The following is a 20,974-nucleotide window of genomic DNA, read 5'->3' as shown; positions in this document are numbered from 1 at the left end:
TATATATAATATATATATATATATATATATATATATATATATATATCACATTTATAATCTTTTTAGTGAGGATGTAAAAAATAATTATATGTTTAGGATTATTCTCTTTAGATAAATGTATATAGTATAATTAAATGGCTTCTTTTTAAAATTAAGGAAAAAAAAAAAAAAAAAAAAAAAGGGAATGGTAAAAGAAAAAAATAAAACAAAATGAAAAGGTCACATAAATATAATATATATATATATTATATTATATATATTATATATAATATATGCTTAAATGATATAATTGGCTTTAATTATTAAGAAAATTTTCAAAGTCTGAAATAAATTAAATAATTTCTTCTTCTTCACATATATAATATTATTATTACATATGTATATATTCATATATTACATTTTATCTCCTATTAATTAGCCCAGAAAAAAAAAAAAAAAAAAAAAAAAAAAAATAAAACTAGAACTACTGTTCGGCTTTGTTATATTAATCAAAAAGGCCAAAAAAAAAAAAAATAAAATAAAATAAATAAATTAATTAAAATAAATTAATAATAATAAAAAAAAAAAGAAAAAAAAAAAAAAATTCATTTTGAAACTATGAAAAATATGTGATTTTTATAATATATTATTTATTTTGTATCATATCCTTTATTCATTTAAAATATTATATATATATTTATCCTTTTAGTGTTACAATATATATATATATATATTTTTTTTTAATGAATAACTACACACAGTAACATAATATAATTTGAAAGAAAGTAATTTTTTGTATATATCTTAAATAGAATGTAATAAAATATAATTAATTATAATATTATGAAAATATTAGAATAAATTACATATACAAATCCAAGAACATATATATATATATATATATATATATATATTATATATATATATATGTTTTTTTTTTTGTTTATTTTTTTATTTCCTTTTTGAAACCTTTATGTGTATTATATAATATACATAATATATATACATATATATATAATATATATATATTCAAAAGAATGTTATATATTATTTTACCCCTAGTAATATATTTCAATTATGTGTTCTACTCCACATATGGTTATATAATAGGTGATGTAAAGGTACATCAACTAAACAATATAATAAATAAGAGGATCATAAAAAGTCGAAAAGTAAGTATGTTCAAAATAAATTTACAAAATGATTTTAACTATGAAAACAAAAGGTTTTATAATAATATGAATAGAAATGTAATGAATGAAAAATCTTTAAATAAAATAATGTTAATAGGAAGAGTAGGATGTGAACCAGATATAAAAATATTGAATGGTGGTGATAAAGTAGCAACATTTAGTTTAGCAACCAATGAATTCTGGAGAGATAGAAATACTAATGAATTAAAATCTAAAACTGATTGGCATAGAATTGTTGTTTATGATCAAAATATTGTTGATTTAATTGATAAATATTTAAGAAAAGGTAGAAGAGTATATGTTCAAGGATCATTACATACAAGAAAATGGTATGGTAATGATGTAAATAATCAACCTAAACAAATAACAGAAATTATTTTATCATATAATAAAGGAGATTTAATATTTCTAGATGATAAAAGAAATTTTATTCAAAGAAATAATGCAAATAATATAAATGCTGAAAATCAACAACATATAAATAATGATCACATCAATAATGAACATATAAATAATAATGATAATAATAATAGTAATAGTAATGATTTCATTCCTTTAAGTGCAAATGATAAAATTATAGAAGATAAAGAATTTAATGATACCCTAGATAATAACAATGAAGAAGATAATTTTCAATCAAACAATGATGCTTTTGACAAACATGAGGGAATATATGACAAAATGAATGTCCAAGAATTTGAAGAATGATTATATAATATCTTATAAAAGTGTAATATATATAAATTATATATTATATATTATATATTTTTATTTACAATAAAGGTCATATCTTTCTCTTTGTTTTTGTGCATATATAAACACACATACATATATATTTACATATATATATTTTATATGTATGTGTTTTATTTTTTTTTATTTTTTTGTCTTAAAATTTTGTTATACCCTACAATTAGGAGAAAAAAAAAAAAAAAAAAAAAAAAAAAATTCAAGAACTGAATGGTGTAAAATTCCAGCCATTCGAAATAACTACAAAAATATAAGAATTATGGTTTAAAAAAATAATAATAATATGATATGTACAAACAAATATATATATATATATATATATATGTTATATGAAGAAATAAAAATATGCATATAACACATATTTTATATATGTATCACTTGAAAAAAAAGTTAAATATATATCACAATAAAAAAAATAAAATAAATAAATATAAATATATATATATATATAATTATCTAGATATGTAGTACATGTAATTAAATAAAAAAAATGAGATAATACGGTTATGCAGTTTTATATATATATATTTTTACTTTCTGTTTAATTTAAAATTTTTGGTGTTATTGGGGTGGTGCCCAGGCGGTTGAAGCTCTTTTACCTTTAATATTACAACTAAGCATAAATGTATTTAATAATGAGTTCAGTTCATTTCTAGCTATTTGGATTTGATTATATGTATGTGCTATAATTTCTATATGTAATTGTTTAGTATCTAATAAGAAATTTTGTTTATTTGGTTGTGAAGGATTAGAATATTGTCCTTTAATTTGACATGTAGCACCTGACATATCAGCTATTTTTGCTAATACATCTTTATGTGATATTTTTAAACGTACATGTTGTGGATAATTATTAATATAGAATTCTTCTAATATATTATTATCTTCTGTTATATATGTATGTGGTAAATATGGAGAATATTTTTTCATATTTTTTGTTCTTAATGCACTTAATAACATATTTCTTTGTATACTTTGATTCATAGTATCTGATTGTATTTTATTTTGTATTAATTTATTTTTGATATCTTCTTTTGTTTTATTAAAGATTAATTTTTTTTCTTTTTCATCTAGTATATGTTCTGTTGCTTTTAAAGCTTCTTTTTCAGCTATTCTATCAAATTCTTCATATTGTGCATTTTTTAAAATTTTATCATGATTTTCTTGAAGTGTTAAGAAATTATAAGTTTTCATTAATTCATTAATTTTTTTTGCTTTTAAAGATAATTCCATTGTATCATTCATTTTGATTCTTTGTATTTCTTGTTCGACCTTTGAAATATCTGTAAATTGATTATTTGTATTTTTCTTATCATTTGTATTTTTCTTATCATTTGTATTATTTTTTTTGTTCATATTTTTAGAACCTCCAAAATTTTTATCTTCAAAAGTAATATTATTATGAATATTATGTTGTGTATATAAATTTTTTGAATCTTTATTGTCTTGAGAATTATTAAAATTTTTGTTGTGTTCCAAATTGTTTTCATTAGAATCAATATTATTGTTATGTTCTAGATTATCAACAAGTTCATCATCTATTTGTATATTTTCTTTATCATCATTTTCTTGTGTATATCCTAATTCTTTTTTGGCTAATGCTATATCTATTTGCTGTCTAGATTTTTCATCTGGAGTAAATTTATAACCTTTACCTTTATAACCAAGATTTTTATATTTTGTTTTTTGTTTATCATTAATACTATTAATATTGGCATATTCAATAATCATATTTTCTAAATCTTGTGGTATATCTATAGTTTTATTTAAATAATATATATTATTTTTTAATAAATTATATATATCATATGCTTTTGAATATTCATCTGGTAATATAAATGTATATGCATATCCAATATTATTAGATCTTCCAGTTCTTCCAATACGATGTATATAATCTTCAATATGATCAGGACATTGATAATTAATTACTAGAATAATATTTTTAATATCAATACCTCTAGCCATAACAGATGTAGCTATTAAGATTTTATTTTCTTCTTTTTTAAATTTTTCTAAAGTATATTGACGATCTGTTTGATTCTGTCCTCCATGTAATACTAATAAATTATAATCATATTTATATAATTCTAAATATAATAAATCTGCTTCTATTTGTTTATTTACAAATATTAATATTAATCCATAATTTATCCATTCTCCTAAAAGTTTTAATAAGCGAAATACTTTTTTTGATTCTTCAATTATTTCAACAAATTGATATATATTATTATTTGTTTTTCCTTTTTCTCCTACAATTATTTCTATCGGTTTATATAATAATTTCTTTGCCATATTTTGTATATAATTTGGAAACGTAGCTGAAATCATAGCTGTCTGTTTGTCTTTTCTACAATTTCTTAAAATATTATATATTTGTGATTCAAATCCTAAATCTAATAATCTATCAGCTTCATCTAAAACAACAAAGGATACACGATTTAAATTGGTAACTTTACAATTACTTACAGTTAATATATCGATTATACGTCCAGGTGTTCCAACTAATATTTCTACTCCTTTTTTTAATCTCTTTAATTGTCTAGATATATTTGAACCACCATAAACAGCTAATATATCTATATCTACAGCTTTACAATATATTTTCGCCTCGTTTTTTACTTGTATACTTAATTCTCTTGTAGGAGTTAAAATAATTGATATTGGTCCATCATTATTTCTTAAAGGTTCTTGATGTAATACATGTCTAATTAAAGGGAATAAATATGATAATGTTTTTCCACTTCCAGTTTCAGCTATAGCTATAACATCACGTCCACACATTAATGCAGGTATTGTTTGCATTTGTATATTATACATTTTTTTAAAATTTTTTCTTTCTAATATTTGTAATATTTTTGATGGTAATCCACATTGATAAAAATATTGTATTGGACGTGGACAATTTTTTCCTCGAACTATTATATTTCCATTATTTTTTCTAAACATTTCAACATCACTATCTTTCATATTTGTTATTTCTTTAACCTGTACATATATATTTTTTTTAATAGGTACATAATCTATTTCATCATGATTTACTTCTAATATTTTCTTATTCATTTTTTTCATACCATTCTCTTCATAATTTAATTCACTTTTATTACTACTTACAGTATCCTCTCTATTATCTGTATCATCTGAACTATCAAATGATACACTTAATTCTTTATTCATTTTTTTATTTTTTGAATCTCTTAAATTAAATTCATTCATATTATCCTTTTCATTTCTTTTCATATCTTCTTCTGTTTTTTTTTTAAGTTCTTCTACAAATAATTTGTGAAACGTGTCTTCATCATCACAATGAGTATATTCATCACAATAATTATTATTTGTAATAGTCTTCTTATTATTCTTCTTATATATATTTTCTACATCTTCTTGTGTATTCACATTATTATTATTATTATAAATATTTTCTTTTTCAACATTATCTTTTTTTTCTTCATTATTTTTAGGGTTAATATAATGTTCATATTTATGTTTATTCATATCATATGTATATATTTCATCTAACGTTATAGTTTGCTTTACATTTTTATTTTCTTCTTCCCATGCTTCTTCTATATCTTTCATATAAAGATCCAGAGCATCTTCATTGGTATTATTATTTTGAACAAGAAGTAAATCATCACCATTATCATCATAACTACTACTACTATTATTATTATTATTTTTTATTTTTTTTTTTTCCTTCATTTTATGATTTTGATTTATTTGGTTTTTATTTTTTTCCTCTTTTTTTTTTTTTATATCAACTTTATAATTATTGTCATCCACATTTTGTTCACTTAAGTTGTTTTCATTTTTCATGTCAAATATTTTTTCTCTTGAATTATCAATCTCATCATCTTCGTCATTCATAAATATATTTAGATTCGTTATTTTATTCACCTTAGTATTTAAAGTAAATTTAGTATGTTTTTCATTTGTTGTCTCATTTGTTTTCTCATTTGTTGTCTCATTTGTTTTTTTTATTTTTCGAGCAAATAATTTTAATCTTTCTAATCTGCTTAAATTATTATTTTCTGTAGTTGTAATTTCTTTTACATCAGATATTTTCTCTATTTCCTTTTCAATTTTATTTTCTTCACATATTCTTTGGTTTTCTTTTGACATGTTATTAATATTGATAGGTGTTTCGTGTGTTTCATGTGGTTCGTTGATATCTTCATTTGACATATCTTTATTATTATTATTATTATTATTGTTGTTGTTGTTGTTGTTGTTGTTGTTGTTAACTTCATTCGATTCATATTTATGATAATTTTTTTTTTTTTTATCATCCTTTATATAATCATGATGATATGATTTTCTCTTCTTATCACGTTCTTTTGTATCCTCATCATAACTACTATAACTACTACTATTACTATCTCTTTTTTTTCTTTTTCTTTCTTTTTCATATGAATATATTTTTTTATGTTTTTGTTTTTCTCTTACATTTATTGAACCCTTACTAGAAGAACTACTACTTGAAGAACTTTCAAGATGATCGTCATCGTCATAATCATCTGTATGGTGATATCTTCTTTTTCTTTTCTTTTCTTTTTTCTTTTTATCTTGATATTTATAATATTTTTTGCTTCTTTCATTATAATAACCAGATCTGTTACTATCATCACTTTCATCATAATTAGAAGAATAATCATAACTTCTTCTTTTACTTTTTTTATCTCTACGTTCATAATATTTCTTTTTTTTTTCGTCTAGATATTTTTCACGATTAATATGATGATAGGATGATTTTTTCTTATATGCATAGGAATCATATTCATCTGTTTTATGATCATTATATATTTTATTTTTTATTTTATTATAAGAATCATCCACACTATATTTTCTAGAATCCCTTTTTTTTTTTCTCCTATCTTCCTCTTCATTATTATAACTATTATCATAATATGTGTTCTTATCAACATCTTTTTTTTTACTATTACTTCTGTTATCTTTTTTTAATGCATCATCACTATCATCAGAATCATGTTTTTTTATTTTTACATCCACATCCTTATCTTTGTCATTCTTCTTTTCTTCTTTATTATCTTTATATATGTAGTTCAAAATATTGTACATGTTTTATAGACTTAAATAAAAGAATACTTATTTGACATTATATCTTTATATAAAAAAATAAAAAAAAATAAAATAAAAAAAAATAAAAAAAATAAAAAAAAATAAAAAAAAAAGAGGGCTTCTCACAATATTTTTTTTATATGTATTAAAAAAATGAATATATAAATGAATAAATATATATATATAACAAATGGATTTGTTACAACATAAAAAAAAAAAAAAAATATTATATATATATATATATATATGTATAATATTTATGCAATATTTATTTTTTATATAATTATTTTTTATCCTTTTCGGATGAAAAAGTATAACAAGAGGGAAATTAAATTAAACCTTTTTTTATAATTCAATCATTAATTTTTATTATTTTATTTTATTATTATTTCTTTTTATATTTTTTTAATATTTATTAACATCAATATTGAGATATTAATATGTTATACATATATATATATATATTTATGTATATGTACTAATAATTATATTTCTAGAAACGGATAGGCGACAAAAAAAAAAAAAAAAAAAATATTAATGCAAACATGAAAGGGTTATATATATATATATATATATATATATTTTGATATATACTTTAGATGTATGAAATAAAAATTATTATACACATTTTTTTTTTTTTTTTTTTTTTTTTTTTAAATTATATATTATATAAATTACTTTTATAATATGATACCCCAAAAGGATTATAAAAATATGTTATAGATGTATATATATATTTTTATTTTAAAAACATAGGAGGACAGAACTTGAAAAATATAACAAATATATATACAATATTATAAATAATTGAACTTTATTTATTCTTATTTATATAAAAATAAAAATAAATAAATAATGTAATATTTTTACTATGCTAATTTTATTATTTAATTTAATTTGTTTTAAAAAAAAAAAAAAAAGAAAAAGTTCATATATATATATAAAATATTCATATAAATATATAATTATATGTATAATAAATAAAAAAAAATACAACGTTAATTACATATAAGGAATTAAAAGGAGTATCATAATATACCATCCATAAATAAATAGACAAAAAAAAAAAAAAAAAAAAGTTATTATATTATATAATAATATCCTTATTTATTTATGTTTTATTTAAAATGAAAAATACCTTTTTTTTATATATTATGAATCTGAAGAATTACTAGAAGAAATATATTTGTTCTTCTTTTTTCTACTATGATAATTTTTTTCTCTTTTTTCTTTTTTAATTTTTTTTTTCTTGGAATTTATATATTTACGATGTTTTTCATCACCATCATGTGTGTCATGTGATATTTGTTTTTCTTTTTTTCTTTTAGAATGATGATGTGAATGTTTTTTTTTATTTTTTGAATGATGATGAGAATGTTTTTTTTTATTTTTTGAATGATGATGAGAGTGTTTTTTTTTATATTTTGAACGATGATGAGAATGTTTTTTTTTCTTATAAGAATAGTCACTATGACTATTACTATTACTATTACTATGACTATCACTATTACTATTACTATGACTGTCACTATCACTGTCACTATCACTATCACTATCACTGTCACTATCACTGTCACTATGAGCAGCACTATCATCATCACTGCTCATAAGTCCCAGATTTTTTCTTTCCTTTATATCATCCTCTTCATTATTGTTCATATTATTATTGATATCATATTTTTCTAAATTTATAAAATTTCTACATTGATAAGGTAAATGACCTATATGATTACAAACAGTACATGCACCTGGAATTGTTGTTGATGTATTTCCTGTTAATTTAGAAAGATTAAATAGATTCTTTGCCTTTTCAACAATTTCTTCATCTTTCTTTTCTTTCTTTTTATTTATTTCTTCATAAGATGCATAGGGGTCATATCCCACTGAATTCTTCCATATTTCTGATGTTTTTAAGGATGCTGAAACAGGAAGTCTGTTATCTGCTGGCATTCTCACTCGTCCACTTTTGCTCGGCATCTTTGTATATTTTCCATCTATTCAAAATTAATATATTATCATAAACAATCAGATGACACAAGGTAATAAATAAATAAATATATATATATATACAAATAAACATATGTATATAATTACATTTATTGCTTTATATATTTGAATATATGCATCATTAAAAAAAAAAAAATAAAAAAAAATATAAAAAAATAAAATAATAATAAAACTCCATAAGTTGACATATATATATATATATATATATATTTATTTATTTATATATAACGGAAATTTTATAAGAACAAAGATTATATTTTATATTAATATATATATATATATATATATATTTATTTATTTATTTATAATATTAAATGGATTAATATAATTATATCATTCAAATATCTATCATTCTTAATAACAAACTCATTTTCAAAAAATATCTCATGAAAGAAAAAAATTTTTATATGTATTTTTTTTTTTTTTTTTTTTTTTAAACATATTTACATATATTATTGTATATGATATGATACATGCAACAAAATGCATAATAAATATTATTATATAAAAATATGAATATGAATAATATTATTACTTAGAAGGTGAAGTACCTATGAAATGAAATATATATTATAAATATATATATGTTTAAATTTTTTTAAAATGTAAAACATACAACTAAATGATTCATAAAAAAATATATTTTGTCACATATAAATAAATAAATAAATATATATATATATATATATAAGATTATATTATATTATTTTTTTCTATCACGGAGAAATATTTAAAAATACGTTCCACAATATTATATATATAGTTACAAATGTATATGTATTGATATTTCCTTTTTCACCTAAAGACATAAAAATATACATATATATATATATATATATATATATATAAGTGTAATAGTTCTACAAAGATATGTTTTTATAAAAGATTTAGTTTGTTTTTTTATTTTATCCATATTATTCATTTATATAATATATATATATATATATATTTATATATAATATATCAATATGTATGAACAGGATGTTCAAGATAAAGATATTCATAAGTATATTTTTCAGTTTATGCCCAAAATAAGTAGCGGTCTAGATCATTATGCATGTGTTGCTTATTATAAAAATAAACCAAGTTTATTTACTTGGGGAGTAAATAATTGTAATCAATTAGGATTAGATATAAATATCAGATATGTAAATGACCCTACTGTAGTTTCTTTTTTTAATAGTTTCATTGTTTCTTCAATATGTTGTACGAATTATTCAACTTTTGTTTTAGTAAAGAAAAATGTTAATGATATAGGTTGTTCAATTTATTCCTTTGGAAAGGGGAATAATGGCTTGTTAGGTTATAAGAAAAAAAGAGAATTACCTAATATTTTAGAAGAGGAAGAAAAAAAAAAGACACAAAAAATGAAAGAACAAATGCTACAACAAGTAAACGATCCAATTAATAAAATGGTGTTGGGTGCCTTTGGAATAAAGAAAAAGGAAAAAAAAAAAAAAAAAAAAAAAAAAAAAAATAATAATAATAATAATAATAATAACAATAATGACGATGAAGAAAATAAAGCAAATCATATTATTAATCGACATGATGAAAAATCCATACAAAATCAAAAATTTATTTACAGTGAAGATAATTTTAAGAATGATATAAATTTCCAAAGAGAGAAAAATATTTATGATGAATACAATATGTCTGGTGATGAAAGTCTTTTAAATTTTGAGGCAGATAATATTTCAAGCATACAAAATGATGACACAAAAATGGATGAAGATGTATATAATAAAACTATAAATGATGAAATGAATGAAGACACTCATTTTGATATTGATGAACATAATAATTATAATGATGAAAAAAAAAAGGAAAAAATTAATATATATAAAAATAAAGAAAATTTATATTCAGATATAAAAGAGAATGATAATAAACATGATTGGTTTACTCCATTTCCTATGAAAATTATTTTCCCCAAAAAAAATACAAAAATAAAATTTATTTCTTGTGGTGATATGCATACTTTGGCTATCTGTACTAGTGGTGTTTTATATGCATGGGGTTATAACAATTTTGGTTGCATAGGAAATGGAACGAATCAAAATGTATATGAGCCAACACCGATATTTTTAGAGTCTCCTTATATTGACAGTGATGATAATAATAATGATGATAATAAAAATAATGATGGTGCTTACAAATTTCATAAAAAAAAAAATTCTATAGAAGGGGATAGAAAAAAAAATGTAGTCATTCACTGCTCAGCAGGAAGTAAACATAGTCTTGCTTGCAACTTAGAAGGACATATATATAGTTGGGGTTATGGAGGTAATGGTAGGTTAGGTGTTGGTAATATAAAAAGTTATAATAAGCCTCAATTAATTAAAGGATTAAGAAATAAAAGAATTCTTTATGTATGTGCTGGGACATCACATTCAGGTTGTATAGATTCTAATTACAATGTATATACATGGGGTAATGGCAAATTTTATAAATTAGGACATGGTAATGATGATATAGATATATATTATCCAAAATTATTAGAATGTTTAAATCATAATAAAAAAATATGTATGTTAAGTTTTGGTTGTTTTAATTCTTTAGCATTAAATATTAAAGGAGATGTATATGTATGGGGCACATTTAATATAACAAATAATTATGTTAATTATTATATATCCAAAACACCTAAGCAAATTAATACAAATTATAAATGTGTACTAATACATGCTTCTACATATGCATGCTTTGGTGTTACGCTAGTAGGTGATTTAATTACCTTTGGGAGTTATAAAAACTATACATATACAAAAGAAATAAATGACAATGATTCAGATGATGATTTAATAAAATATTTAATAAATAATCAAGACGAAGAAGAACAATATCACAATGGATATTATAAAGGTATAGACAGAAATAAAAATGGCATAATATCATCATATATTCAAAAAAAAAAGGATGAACATTTTGATATACATTATATAAAAGAAATGAGAGGGAAGATGTATATAAAAGATATTTTAGCTCTTTTTTATAAGTTAGATAGTATGACATATTATCAAAATAAAATAAACAAACAGATTGACACTGCTATTACATTGAACAATAATAATAATAATATTAATAATTATTATTATGATTCGTATGATAATATGTGTAGTCCATATGCTGTTAACATGTTTGAAAATAAAAAACTTGTATTAAAATCTAAAGTCAAAATAATAGATGGAAGTGATCATTTTAGTGTTTTTTTATTAGAAAGTGGGAAGGTATATACTGCTGGTTATAATAAAAATGGAGAAATAGGAAATGGAGAATTTAATTTAAAGAAAAAATTTGGAGTACCAGTATTATTAAACATATGTGTAAATAAAATAATAAAAATTGCATGCGGATATAATTATGTATTATGTTTAAGTGATATGGGTTTAGTATATGGTTGGGGTAAAAATGATAAGAGTCAATTAGGAATTGGTGTAATAAAAGATTTTTATGAACCTGTTCATGTGAAAAAATTGAAAAATGTTATAAATATATTTGCTGGATATGATCACAGTGCTTGTATTATAAATTGTTTATTAGATAAGACTAATATGAATGATATAAATAATATAAATAATATAAATAATATTTATCATACATATGATGATAATAATTCTGAACAATGTGGAGATTTATATATTTGGGGTAATGCTGAAAGTGGAAAGGTTGGATTAGGTGTAGATTATATACAAGGATGTATATTATTACCTAGAAAAATTAATATAATAAATAAAATATATAAATGTTCATTAGGAAGTAGTCATAGTTTATTTTTAACAAATAGTAATGAATTATATGTATGTGGAAGTAATAATAATTATAGGTTAGGATTATCTGAAAAAAGTAAAAAGGGTTGTAATATTGTTAGTATTCCAACTAAAGTTATATTACATAATAATATATATATTAAAGATATATTAGCAGGAAATACATATAGTATCATATTATCAGTTGATGGATTTATATATATTTTTGGTGAGCTCATAAAAAACAACAACAACAATAATAATAATAATAATTATAATAATAATAATAATGATAATATAATATATGAAATACCAACTTTATATAACAAAATTAATAATGTTAAATTTATATATGGTAAATATGAACATGTTTTTTTTCTTACTTATGATAATAAATTATTTGGTTTAGGTAATAATAATAATTGTCAAATATTATGTAATAATGATAAAGAAAATAATTATATAAAAAGTCCTAAATTAATTACATATTTTTTAAAAGAAAATAATATTATTGAATCCGTTTTTTCTTTTCAAAATGCTACATTTATTCAATTCTATAATTCTGACATATTTGTATGGGGATATACTAATAATTATCATTTAGGAATTGGAATAAATAATAATCTAAAATATTTAAAACATCCTACTAAAATTATAAAAACGTGGTTAACATATGATGAAAAAGATATAGATTATAATTCAGAATCTAGTGATATCGAACTTAATACAAATAATATCCATAATATTCATTATAATAATTATATAAAACATTTTGATGAAATTAATCTTGTTAAAAAAAAAATTAATAAAAAAGAACTCTTTCAAAATGATTATACTTCTTTATCTTATTATGAAGAACAAATAGAAAATTTTATATATAATATTTTAATATTCAATAATAATACTATTATTAATTGGTGTTATATACAAAATTTATTAAAAAAAGAAGAATATAATAATAGTATTGAATATATCAAACAATTTGAAAAAGACATAATTAATTTATATTCAAAACATATAGAATTCTTATTAAATTTAAATAAATATGAAAAACAATTTAATTATTTATATCTTAATTATCAAAATTTTATATTATCTAATATTGCTAATATGCAAGAACAACATCTACCAACCATTTTATATTCTTCATCATCTACTTATATATTTGATCAAAACAGAAGCAAATTACAACATTTCATATATATAATTCAACAGCAACCCATTTATTTAATAATCTTATGTTTAATACATAATCATAAACATGTGAAAAATTTTAAAAATTTTAAAAATTTTAAAAATGTTTTATATGGAAAAAGAGATTATACCCATCATGATAATAGAATTGATATATATCATAATAATATAAATCACAAACATGTGAATAATAATTATAATATTATCAATTCGAATTATATTAATCATACATATAATTATGATCAGAATGATACATTACAAAACGATAGTTCAAAAAATATAAAAAATAAATATTCTTTTTATAAAAATAGTTCGAATATTTTATGTTCTTTTATTTTTGATTTATATGCTGATTTCAGAAATGAAAGAGTACGAAATATTTTTACCATTTTTTTAATAAAATTAGGTATAGAAGAAATAAAAAATTCTTTAAATGTTAATTCTATATTCAATATTGAGACATCCACATTTTTTATTCTTATACAAATGTTGTTCTTTAAAAATGAAATTCTAATAAATTTTTCTCATTGTTTAATAAATTTAAATAATTCCTATTCTTTTGTAACTTTATTAAATCAAATGTCAAGGAAGGTTCAAAAAACGAACCCATCAGTTAACCACCAAGAAATATCCTATAACAAAAATGTGGATCACACAAAAAAATATATCCAAACGAATAGTAATATGTATGGTTCGGGTCATAACAATGGGTTATTAACAATAAATGATGCATATAATGAGCATATGATGGTAAATAAAAATATTCATGTAAAGACTTCAAATTATATGGATCTCAAAATGGATGAAACACACAACAACAACAATAATAATAATAATAAAATTAATAATAATAATGATGATGGTGGTGGTGGTAATAACAATTTTGATCATATAGAACACCAGTCTGGCCACCGACCAAATAAAAAAAAAAATGATAATGGTGAACCTAATATAACCACCTTTATAGATAATCTAAATGATAACGAAAAAGATAAAGAATTTTCAAATTTTATTAAAGGCAAAACACAAAATGAGTCAGATAAAAAAAAATTATTTGTTAATGACATATCGGGTTATAATTCATCCATACAATATGATATGCCTAATATAAATAATGAACATGAAAATATATATCAAAATAATATAGCACAAGATTTACAAAATGATAATCTACATAATAATAATGTGGAAATAAATTTTGTATGTATTTTTAAAGAATTATGTAAAATATTTATGAATATAAAATTTCCAGATATATTTAAAATGATTATAAAAGAATTATTTAAATATTTTATTATTTATGAAAAAAATATTAATGATGATATTAATCAAACAAATAAAATATATTTTTATCAAAATCATCATATAATATATATACCTTTTTTTAAACTTATACTTATGGCAATCATAAATCCAATATTAAAAAATATGGAAAATATTGCACACAAATTTTGTTACCCTATTATATTTCCTCACATTTTAAATATACGTAATAAAATTTGTGATTTCTTAGAAATTTTATATTTAAATAAATATGAATCTTTAAATGTATATAATCTAAATATAAATATATTATCTATTAAACATATATTTGAACAGACATTTATATCGTTCACTAATGTTATTAATAATATTTGTAATATTAATGAAGATATTTATGTAAATGCACACACAATTTTATTTAATTATCATTTAAATAGAAATCCCTATTATATACAATTAAAGCTTTTCCAGGTGTGCCATATTTTTAATTTATTCTTCAGATTTCAAAATTATCTAATGCTTTCATTTAATGACCCTGCAATAGATATAGTCAACTTTTTCTATACATACAAAAATAACATGCCAGAGCAAAAACATAATGAGGTTGTCAATAATTTGACGTTGGGCACAAACAATATGGATATGCAAGCAAAGGAGCACCAGATGAATGCAACATGTATGATAAAGGGGGATGCAAATATTCAAAGAGGAAAGGGTGGTTCCAAAATTGTTATAGATGAAGATAAGAAAAAAATTAAAAGTAAAGGAAGAAATGAGTCACTTTTAAGAAGAGAAAAAAATGATAAATTAAATGGTCGTTTTAATATGAAGGAAGGAGAAAAAATGATAAGTGTGAATAATACTACTATTAGTGTGAATAATACTACTATCAGTGTGAATAATACTACTATCAGTGGTTATACTTGTCAACCTAATATTTTGAATAATCCAACTTCTATCAATATCAACAGTAAGCATAATAATAATATGAAGAAAAAAATGAAGAGATTAATTTTTAATGAAGATGATATTGAATTTTTTATAAAGTCCAAATTAATTTATAATATTAAACTAGATATTCGATTTTTATTAAAAGAAAAAAATATGAGTATTTGTGAATTTACAAAAATTCCTATGCCTCAATATATATGCTACCGTAAAAAAACGTTAATAGAAAATAATGAGTATTTATTTTCGATTATTCATAAATATAATTATGAAAAAAATAATATATATATAATATCTGAATGTTTAAAAAATAGTCCTATTTTAGAACATTGTATAGATACAAACAATTTAATATTAAAATTAAAATCATTAAAAATGAATTACATGTCTTTACAAGATCAAAAAGAAAATAACCTAATACATTTAATTAATAAAACTATCGATATTTTTTTATCTGATGAAATGATCTATTTCGAACTGTTAGATGAATTTCCAGATAATTTATCTATATATAAATTTAAACATCAACAAATAATACAAAAATCTAAAATGAAACAAATTTATTTTGATTTGTTACATAATACATATGATAAAGATTCTTTTTTTCAAGTGAAATGGAAAAATATTGCATTACAGATTTCATTAAATATATTAAGAAAAAAAAAACATATGAACTATTTAAAAAAATTATATGAAAAACAAGAATATATTCAAGATCTTATTATAAATTATCAACATAATATCAAAAAAGATATTCTCACTTTAAAAAAGGCTATTGTTTTTGTATCCAAATTATATATTGAAAAACCCATATTATTACATTCAACATATTTTAAAAAAAATATTTTTTTTCTTGAATTAAAAAATAAAAAAAAAACATATTTCAAAAAATTTTTTAAATTACCATATAATTCATCCACAGTACATGTATACCAAATACTATATCTAATCAATAATAATATTCTCGTAAATATACATGAAACATTATATACACTTATTAATTATTTATCTATTGAAATTTTTTTTGATTTAAATAATATTATTAAATTCACTTTAATATTAACAAAAGATCAAAAAAATAATGTAATCAATCAACATACATTTACAGCTGCAGAAATTTATTCTATGTATAATTCATCACCTTATATATTATATCCTTTTTTTAAATATAATAAAACATATTTGTGTTCAATTACAGGTTTTCATTTTATGCATTTGCTTCACAATTTTGTGATAGACCTATACTGATTGTTATACATACATACATAAATATATATATATATATATTTTATGTGTTCCCATTTGTGTTTATTTTTTTCTTACATTTTTTTAATTTTTAATTTTTTGTTTTTTCTTTTTTGTTTTTTATTTTTTGAATAACTGTTATTTGTTAATTTCAATTAAATTTTTAATTAATATTTAAAAATATATAAGTCTATATATATGTAAATATATATATTTCATTGCTCATTTAAAACGTTTATTAAAAATATGAAAAACTTATCTACATATTATTTTTATTTTATTTTATTTATTTTATTTTTTTTTCCGTATGAACTGTTTTTATGTAGTACATATTATATATATATATATTTATATATATGTTTATATTTATTTTATTTTTTTGTGTAAAAAACATTTAAGAATTCAAAATGAAATATATTAATTCAATTATCATCATTATTATAAGTTTCATAATTTACATCTTCATATAGTACGTTATTTAAATCCATTTCTAAGTTTTTAATTTCACTTATATTAGTTATGTCAACTTCGTTATATGGGTTTTCATTTTCTTCTTTCTTATTTTCTAGCATTTTGTCTTCTCCATCTTCGTCAGCGTTATCAATGACATCTATTAAATAATTCTCTTCACCATCATTTTTATTTTCAAAATCTGTATCAAAGTTTTTTCCAGCATGACTTTCTAAATTGTCAGAAAGTTCGGCTTTGTTCAGATCGTGGACTACATTTTCTTCATTTGGAGCATCTTTATTATGTTTATCATTTGGAGTATCTTCCTTTTGTTCATCATTTGGAGTATCTTCCTTTTGTTCATCATTTGGAGTACCTTCCTTCTGTTCATCATTTGGTGTAACTTCCTTTTGTTCATTTTCATCTTCCACATCCTCCCTTTTCAAATTCTTCGCTTTTATCACATTTTTAATTGTCGTCTTTTTTTGGGTTGTGTTTAAATATTGAGGAGGAACGTATTTAGGTTTTTCTTTTTTCTTACAGAATATTTTAAATTCATCTTTCAATTCCTCATTTTTGTATATACGATCACAAAAATATACACACCTTATCCTTATACTCGCATTAATCTGAATATCAATGGTCTCCTTATATTTTGTTCTAAAGGCCTTTTCAGTATAATCATTTAAATTTATCTGTATGATATTCCATCCTTCATTTAAAACCATTGGCATTGTACACCACTTGTTTGATAATCTTGTTACAGTCTAAATGATAAAAAAAAAAAAAAAAAGAAAGAATTTTATGTACAATTAATTATATGTATTGAAGAACATAAAAAGAAACATGTACAGGTCAGAATTTATATGAACATATGTCATTTTACATGAACAATATGTTATTTTACATGAACAAGATGTTATTTTGCATGAACAAGATGTTATTTTGCATGAACAAAATATTATTTTACATAAAAACAGTCACAATAAAGATATGTTTACGAATTATCCCAAATATATTAAAAAAAATATAATAAAAATGTATAGATAAATATGGTTTGTCCTATTTTTACTTGAAAGTTGGAAATTCTAAAAGTTCTGCGACATCTTTTATCATCTAATATGCTTATTCTAAAGGAAAAATATTTATTCATCTGAAAAGAAAGGAAGACATTAAATGATAAAAAAAAATATACATATATATAATATATATATATATATATATATATATATATATATATATATATATATATATTTATATATATATGTATATTTTTTCTTGTATGTCTATGAATCAATTTATTGGAGAGAGTATAAGTGTACATTTTTAATGATAAGAACTATGATAGGCAAAGTGATAGAAAGCGATTTAAAGGGTTGAGGTGCCGTATATATATACGAGTCTGATGTATTTTCTGATAAAATTTCGATGGCACTTAATTTTATTGTATCATCTAATACTTTTCTAACACAGCCTTTTTTTGTTTTGGTTTTCCATATTTCTAGTGGTTTAGAACTATTCATAAAATATAATATATATAAAATTGAAATATAGGATTGAATTTCTAATTTTATTTTATTATTATTTTTTTTTTTTTATGACATTTAATATATACTAAGGGTATACGTTTACTAACTATATTATCATTATAATAAATTTTGTTAATTCTATGAGTGTAGTTTTGAGTATTATTTTTTTTTTTTCTTATTTTTTACCCGGCACTTAATAGAAGAGATAAAATATTGGGCTGATATTTGTTTCTATACATTTTGAATATGAATTAAATGTAAAAGTTTTTGTATTTCTTAAATATATTATATATGTGTATGTTTTCACAAAGTGAAAATTTCTCCTCATGTTATTAGGTAGGAGACTTAAAAAAAGTACAAAAAAAAAAAAAAATCAAACATATTATATAAATATATATATATATATATATATATATATATAATATATATATTTTTTTTAAAGTGAAATTCCAATATTAGGATATTTTTTTTATAAACATATATAAAATATAAGCAATATTAATATATTAATGTCTAATATATATATATGTGCATAATTAAAAATGGTACATTGTATTTATAATATATGTCTAATACATATTTTAAATGAAACAATTAGTGAATTAAATTTATTTATTTTGTTAATAATAACTATATGCGTATAATGATTATATTATTTAAATAAATGAATTAACGACTTGAAAGGAAGAGATTTGAAAATGGATTTTTGCCTTGACATGAATTCTCATTTTTTATATAAGGGAGAGAAATAAGAAATATAATAAATTATATAAAATATATATAAAAAAGAAAATATGTATAATTGGATATATATATAAAAATATAATATTTTGAATTGACAAATATATTAAACAGGAAACATTTATTAATCAATCATATATATATGATGTATATTTATGTAAATAATTTATTTTTACTATAATATTAATAATAAGGTTTGATTAAATAAATATATACATATATATCATAAAGACATTTAAAAAAAAAATAAAAAAATAAATATTATATATATATAAAAAAAAAAAAAAAACTATACATAATATAATATGTAATATATATATATATATATATATATATGATTACCCAAGTATTCTTATACAAATTTTGGATATAATGGTAAAAAAGTTTATAAAAAAAAAAAAAGAATTATCATTATACAGCACATATATATATATATATATATATATGTACTAATATATCATGTATGTGTAAAATTAAATAAATAATAAAAAAAAATAAAATAGTTAAATAGATAACATTTGAATAATTCTTTAAAAAATTATGCATAATATTATTTTTATTGGTCATAATGGCATATACACATTAATTATAAAAAATGCATCTACATATATACATATATATATATATATATTTATCATTAGTGAATAAAAAAAATTAAATATAAACACGTGTATATATTACAAGTCTTGTAAATATATACATGTATGTTACCATATATATATATATATTATATTTTTATAGCCATATATTTTGATTATAATGTTGGAAGAGCTATTATTTAATTATATACAAAATGAAAACGAATACGATTTGTTAAATGTCAAAAGGACAAAATAAAAATATATAT

At 19.8% G+C, this 20,974-nt stretch overlaps 5 protein-coding genes across 5 annotated transcripts; 2 read left to right on the top strand and 3 right to left on the bottom strand.

The window, feature by feature from the left end:
* Positions 1-1,016: 1,016 nt before the first annotated feature.
* Positions 1,017-1,880, top strand: PGSY75_0508800 (single-stranded DNA-binding protein; the record flags this gene model as incomplete). Its single annotated transcript, XM_018784370.1, has 1 exon — positions 1,017-1,880. The coding sequence occupies one exon, from the start codon at positions 1,017-1,019 to the stop codon at positions 1,878-1,880; it is 864 nt and encodes a 287-aa protein (XP_018643025.1).
* A 603-nt stretch (positions 1,881-2,483) lies between these two features.
* Positions 2,484-7,001, bottom strand: PGSY75_0508700 (putative pre-mRNA-processing ATP-dependent RNA helicase PRP5; the record flags this gene model as incomplete). Its single annotated transcript, XM_018784369.1, has 1 exon — positions 2,484-7,001. One exon carries the CDS (start codon positions 6,999-7,001, stop codon positions 2,484-2,486), a length of 4,518 nt encoding a protein of 1,505 aa, XP_018643024.1.
* A 1,152-nt stretch (positions 7,002-8,153) lies between these two features.
* Positions 8,154-8,978, bottom strand: PGSY75_0508600 (hypothetical protein; the record flags this gene model as incomplete). The annotated part of the gene is made up of 1 exon (XM_018784368.1): positions 8,154-8,978. The coding sequence occupies one exon, from the start codon at positions 8,976-8,978 to the stop codon at positions 8,154-8,156; it is 825 nt and encodes a 274-aa protein (XP_018643023.1).
* A 998-nt stretch (positions 8,979-9,976) lies between these two features.
* Positions 9,977-17,410, top strand: PGSY75_0508500 (guanidine nucleotide exchange factor; the record flags this gene model as incomplete). The annotated part of the gene is made up of 1 exon (XM_018784367.1): positions 9,977-17,410. One exon carries the CDS (start codon positions 9,977-9,979, stop codon positions 17,408-17,410), a length of 7,434 nt encoding a protein of 2,477 aa, XP_018643022.1.
* A 419-nt stretch (positions 17,411-17,829) lies between these two features.
* PGSY75_0508400 (putative transcription factor IIb) lies at positions 17,830-19,625 on the bottom strand (the record flags this gene model as incomplete). The annotated part of the gene is made up of 4 exons (XM_018784366.1): positions 17,830-18,624; positions 18,930-19,010; positions 19,180-19,372; positions 19,573-19,625. 4 exons carry the CDS (start codon positions 19,623-19,625, stop codon positions 17,830-17,832), a joined length of 1,122 nt encoding a protein of 373 aa, XP_018643021.1.
* Positions 19,626-20,974: the final 1,349 nt, after the last annotated feature.

The sequence above is a fragment of the Plasmodium gaboni genome, chromosome 5 (assembly GCF_001602025.1).
Source record: "Plasmodium gaboni strain SY75 chromosome 5, whole genome shotgun sequence".
Classification (NCBI taxonomy): domain Eukaryota; phylum Apicomplexa; class Aconoidasida; order Haemosporida; family Plasmodiidae; genus Plasmodium; species Plasmodium gaboni.
This window is presented reverse-complemented; position numbering and strand designations above follow the sequence as displayed.